This window comes from Gossypium arboreum, chromosome 6 (assembly GCF_025698485.1).
Source record: "Gossypium arboreum isolate Shixiya-1 chromosome 6, ASM2569848v2, whole genome shotgun sequence".
In the NCBI taxonomy this organism is placed as follows: domain Eukaryota; kingdom Viridiplantae; phylum Streptophyta; class Magnoliopsida; order Malvales; family Malvaceae; genus Gossypium; species Gossypium arboreum.
This window is the reverse complement of record NC_069075.1, coordinates 140,832,101-140,838,233: the sequence shown is the minus strand read 5'-3', so window position 1 is coordinate 140,838,233 and position 6,133 is coordinate 140,832,101. Positions and strand designations below refer to the sequence as shown.

General features: G+C 28.6%; 1 protein-coding gene across 1 annotated transcript; it reads right to left on the bottom strand.

The window, feature by feature from the left end:
• Positions 1-2,384: 2,384 nt before the first annotated feature.
• On the bottom strand, positions 2,385-4,649 carry LOC108485468 (U-box domain-containing protein 4-like). The gene is made up of 2 exons (XM_017789311.2): positions 3,508-4,649; positions 2,385-2,573 (listed from the first exon to the last, which is right to left on the bottom strand). Exons 1-2 carry the CDS (start codon positions 4,489-4,491, stop codon positions 2,502-2,504), a joined length of 1,056 nt encoding a protein of 351 aa, XP_017644800.1. The 5' UTR covers positions 4,492-4,649; the 3' UTR covers positions 2,385-2,501.
• Positions 4,650-6,133: the final 1,484 nt, after the last annotated feature.

Sequence of the window (6,133 nt, the reverse complement as noted above, 5' to 3'; positions counted from 1 at the left end):
ATAATATAATATTGGAGCTTAACCATGCACCATATGGAAATTGGAAAGTGATATAACGTCGAATAAAGAGAGAAAAGAACAAATCATTACAAAGCTCTTCTAAAAAGAAAAGAAAAAAAAAGTGAATAAAATAATAACCAGATATTAGGTTTCGTCTTATAAATAATCATCTATTTACTATTTTTGTTTGTTTGTTTGTTTCTACTCCACAAATTTGGTTTAAGAAAAAGAAAATTGATAAACTTAAAAAGTTACAGTACCAAGCTAGTGATAGTGTGAGATTTCGACACGTAGAAAGATGATAAGATGGTTAAAATAATTTTAATTAACAAGAAAATCAAACACCAATAATGAATGTGGGCACCCCTTTCTTTATTTCGTCCTCATGCACGAGTTTCTCGTGGATTTCCTTTCAAATATTTTAACTATAATATATAGTCCCTCTAAAATGATTATTTTAATTTAATATAGTTTGATTTATTTGTTTGTAGTTAAAGTAAATTAAATTATTAATAAATTTATGTTTTAATCTCTTAAATTTTTTATTTAAGTTATTAGGCTATTAAATTTGTTATCATATGGCCTTTTCTATTTGCACCACTTATATTAATCGAAAACATTTTTTTCCTTCTCTTCTATAATTCAATTGTTTTTCACGAAACAACTTTGACAGTTAAAATTCTAAGAATCGAAATTCAAACAACTTTTTTCTCTGATCTTCTACTCATCAAAGAATATTAATTTATCGTACCGATTATTCAATGGCCACTTGGAGCTCGTTAACTAGACTTCTGAATAATTTAGTGACTTAAATGAAATCTTTCAAATAGTTTAGTAGTCATTCTATAACATTTTGAAGTTGAGTAACCAAAACTTAAACTTTTCGAATAGTTTAGTAACATTGGGTCAAGTTTAGTCAATTGTTTATTAAATAGTTCTAAGCTTTCAGCAACATATAAATTTATTATAGGTTAAACGTCATTGACTAAATTTTCGTATAACCTAAATAATGTGACCGATTAATGATCACAATTAATGATCAGAGGCGGATACAAGGGGAGGCTGGTAGTGGCCTTGGCCCCTCCTAAAATAGAAAATTTATATTTAGGCCCTTGAATTTTTTTTAAAATTTTAAATTAATAAAGGTAAAATTGCACTTTGGGCCCCCCTAAAATTATAAAAATTCAATTTAATCCTTTAAAAATTTATAAAGATATAGACTATAAAAAATTAAATTTCCATTCGACCCCCCTTCTGGCTTCGCCCTTGCTAATGATGTTATCAATCTAGTCCTCCTAATAATTTTATAAAAATAAAAAGATTGAATAATACCAAATTAGAGCAAAAAGATTACACTTTATATAAAATATGCACTTAATTAAACTATGAAATGTTACCAAACAAAGCAAAAGTACCACTAAAACAAAGAAGCCACAATTCCGGACCACAAATGACATTCGTTTATTCCACTTTAATACTTCCTTAAACTTATAGTTTAAGAAAGAAAAAGACAAAATAATACAATATCTAACTATTTGTTATCTTATGTTTATATCTAAAAAAATAAATTTGTAGTTTAATCTCTCTAAAACTCTAAAATTACAAATAATTTGTATAAAAAGTATAATTAAAATTTTCCTTTTAATACTTTATTATTTAATTTTAACACATTTTCATAAAAAAATAACTTCAGTATAAAATACATTTAAATATATTATGAGCTGATCGAACATTAAATCAATTAGTAAAAACTTAAAAACCATCTTTTAAGAAATAATAAATATTATCATGGTATTGTTTTTGTTTTTCACATTTTTATCTAAAATTTTAAATAAAATAATTAAAAACACTACTAAATCTATGAATCGATCCCGAAATTGAAGAAATTTTGTATACAAAACCTTTAACCGCAACATGTAGTTCATTCAATAACTATATTTTTATATAAATATATAAAATTAAATAAGTTAGTGTTACTCTTAACAGAGTCACAAATTCAATTATAAAATTATAAAAATATATCTTTTAAAATATAATTAATATGATTATAATGACAAATTTTTCTTTTCTTATTTTTATATCATTTTAAAATAAAACAATTATAAATTATAAATTCAAATATTAACATAAAAATACAAGTTTATTATCACTTAATTGACTCATTATTAAATAAATTTTATGATAAGTGTGATAAAATCTAATATGAAAAATTGATTTATATACACATTTAGGATGTGATATAATATGTAATATGGTATAAAATAAAATACTGTATAACCCAAACGATTAATATATACTTCATAAAGTATGCGAAAAGGACAAACCAAAATCCAGAAATCAATCTGCTCCTCATAAGTCTCACATCATTTTCATAGCAAGATAGATTTTATATAAAGATATTTACATTTTTTATTCACATTTTTTTATCTCGTAAAATCTCTATTTCAGTTTTTTTTAAATAATTACAATCATTTATGTGATGTAAGAAAAGATTTTTATGCTTACAGATCTGAGGGACTGGCAGCGGCGTTGGCGGACCTTGGTTGCCGGAGCAGCTCTATCAATTTCTCTGCCTGTACAAAATAAATGTCCAAATTAATAAATGAATCATGAGAAACAAAACGACAATGAAATAATTCTATTCATCTTCGACACAATAATACAAAACAGTAGTAGCCTTTCATGATGAAAACATAAGAAAAAGAAATTTCAACAAACTGGTTGGAAAAGAAATTAAATTAAAATAAAATAATTAATTAAATTTGAAAAGACAGTTTAGCCTCTTTTGCGACTAGGCGCGTTTTGTTGGTTTCTTTATGAGTTTTCTTTAATTTTTTTTAATTAACCAAAATGGAAGGAGAAATTTCTGCGACTGGCGTGGGTGATTCCGCGACTTTTTTTTTTCTCCCAAAAATAGCCATGCCACGTCAGCCAACGATGACTAACCAACCGTACATGAAAATCATAATAATAATAATTTATGGTGATTAGAAAAATGAATAAAATATATTTAATATTAATTTTAAAAATAGTAAAATACAATAATATCTTTATAATTTTATTTTAATAAATTTATTGATTGAGATGGTGTTGTAACACCAGATTTAGTTAGAATTTCAAATTAATAATTGCATGAACACTCGCTATGCGAGTAAAAATGAAAATAATATATTTTAAAAGAAACTAAAATTATTAATAAAGAAATAAAAATACATAAATGGTTCTTGATAAAAAAAATTTTGAGTCTCTATTGATAAAAGAATTGTATGAGAGAAAGAGGACGTGGTTTCTATTTTTTAAAATTACTTATTTAATTTTATTAATTTGTTGAGGTAAATCTATTTTTCTTATTAATATTTAAAAATTAAATAAAATATATGTAATAAAAAAGTTAAAATTACTTATTTTTAAATAAATTGATCTTATTTGTATTTTTCTTAACTGAAATCCAATATTTTAAGTTAGTATAGAAATATATGGTTGATATTACCGTTACTAGTAACTTACCTTTTGCTTGGCGCGATTGGTGCCTGACTGAGACAAAGCGACTAAGGGAGGAATCGCTCCTTCGCGGGCCACCTTAGTACGGTACACCACACTATCTTCACAAATCTGCAACAAGTTTGCGGCGGCGATTTCCTTTTGTCTTTGTGATCCAACTTCAATGATTTCAACCAAAACGGGAATCCCTCCTTCATCAACTAATGCCGTTTTGGCTTCCGGTACTGATACCAGCACGCTCAAAACGAAAGCCGATTTGTCAACCATGTTGGAACCGAAATCTGCCATTAATTCCACTAGCGGTTTCATGATTCCAGCTTCAACGGCCTTGATCTTGTTCTCTTTAACCGTGCATAATGAATACAGAGCCGTTGATGCGTCTTTTTTGCCGCGAATTCCACCGTTTTCGAGAAGGTTAACCAAAAGTGGAATCGCTCCTGACCGTCCGATTGCAACCTTGTTTTCTTCCACTTGTGACAACCGAAGCAAAGCACAAGCCGCGTTTTCCTTCGCCGTTGAAGTTCCGGTTCTCAAAGCTCTAACCAGTGGCTTAATCGCTCCAGATGAAGCTATAAGTTCTTTATTCTCGTCGCATAAAGACAGATTCAAAATCGCCGTCACGCCGTTTTCTTGAAGGTTAGGATCGGTTGATGTGATTAACGAAATCAACGGTTTGATCGCACCGGCTTTAGCGATCTTGATTCGATTCTCCGGTTTGTTCTTCGCCAACAATCTAAGCTCTAAAGCCGCGTTCTTTTGCTCATCAATCGAACAGGAGCCGAGATCCGATACGAGTTGCCGTATAAATTCATCGGAGTTATCAGAATTAGTACAAGCGAGAAATAACCTCCGGCTTTGCGATGACGCCGTGGAGAACTCACCGGATCTGTCGCTATTACAATCACTAAAAGCAGAAGAATCATCGTTGATACTCAAATCATTAAAGCTCCTCCCCATAAACTTGTAATTCACTGCATTCTCTGTCTCCATATCCAAAACCACCACGCCGTCACTGCATCAAAAATCTCACCGGATATTTTTGAAATCGGGTGACCCGGATCCGAATGTGAAAGGTAATTTTCGGGTTACTTGAGAAGCGCTGAAAAATAGTGAATAAGGAAGCGAATATAAAGGGTGGAGTGCAAAAGACAAAAGGGAGCTACACCTGGACGCTTACAATGGGTTTTGGGTTGACACGTGCAGGGTTTTGACCGTACCAAAAACTTTATAAGCCATTGTTGAGCACGTGCGAATGGTCTGTCCCTTTAAGCGCGTGCGTCGAAGGTTCGCCATTCGATAAACGCTTTTTTTTTTTTTATTATCGAAGACGCAGTCCCCCTTGGTTGCCTTCTCTATCACCAATTAAACTCCCCGTGGTTCATTGGTAAAAAGAAATGATAAATAAAACAATTCCCCACGGTTTTGAAAGTTTAATAAATGTTTTGAAAATTGTATGGGTGTTAATTTTTAGTTTAATCGATTTAATTTATTTGATTAGTTTAATTAAATAAATTATTAAAAATAAAAAATTAATTTATTTAGTTTAATAATTAATTCAATTTATTTAACTTTTATTTCAAATCAGTACATCGAGTAATTCTTAGTTTAATCTGATTCTAAAACAGTAAATTTAATTAACAGAGAGATAATTATGAATAGCTTATGACAATTGAATTTAAGTTTTAAATTTTATAAGTAATTTGCTGCATTTTAAAAAGACATGATGATAATTTTATCTTTCAACGTTTATAGTTTTTTATCAATTTAACCATTTTTTAATTAAATTTAATGCTCAATCTAAAAAAAAAGAGTCAAATTACAACTTAAAACTTTTTAACAAAAATGCTGGCTAAACGTTAAATTTTAAATAACTTGCATGGCAATTTATGTTTGATTTATTTTTTATAATTTATATGAACCTTTTATAATTTCTTTTTAAATTTTGATTTTTTTATTTTATAATTTTAAATTATTTGTTAACATGTCATATAAGACAAACAATGTTATATCAATATGAAGTACATGTGGACTACTATACGGGTTATCCCACTAAATTTGTTGAAAAATTAACATTTTATCCTGTGTTGTTGTTAAAAAAAAAGATTTCACTCTTTTAAAAGATAATAGACAAATTTAACTTTAAAAAAAAAGTTAAAAGATAAAATATATAAAAGTTGAGGGTTATTACTTTAAAAAATAAATTCGAATTTTATAGCTTCAAACTTGTAGGTGTTGGAAATACAAGTGTAATTCAAAAGAACCCCACATCACATTGATAGTCTTTTAGATTTGTTTATTAACCATAATATGTTATTTAACTTGTAAGAACTAGTAGAAAGGAAGGAGTCGTGACTTCTTCATTCATTTGAGTAGTTGAGTACTAATTTGTAAGTGTTTGTCGAATTTTGGAGAGTATGTTGTGGGTGAATTATTTTTAAGGATCGTGCTATAGATGCCTCAAGAAATGATTCCTATTTTCTTATATATTCTTCGATTGTGTTTAGCTTTTTTAGGCCAAGCCCTTCGTTAATATATTTAGGATTTAAATTTTTGACGAGGACAATTTCAAGCTAGGAAGCAAAAATTTGTCATTCAAAAGTGTTATAAGTGAGAGATAACCGACAACAAATAC

Bases quoted from the DNA above. Each gene is read 5' to 3' on its own strand.
- LOC108485468 (XM_017789311.2), bottom strand. From the start codon at position 4,491: ATGGAGACAGAGAATGCAGTGAATTACAAGTTTATGGGGAGGAGCTTT. The intron at 2,574-3,507 runs GTAAGTTACTAG...TATTTTGTACAG, and splicing joins CCAATCGCGCCAAGCAAAAG to GCAGAGAAATTGATAGAGCT.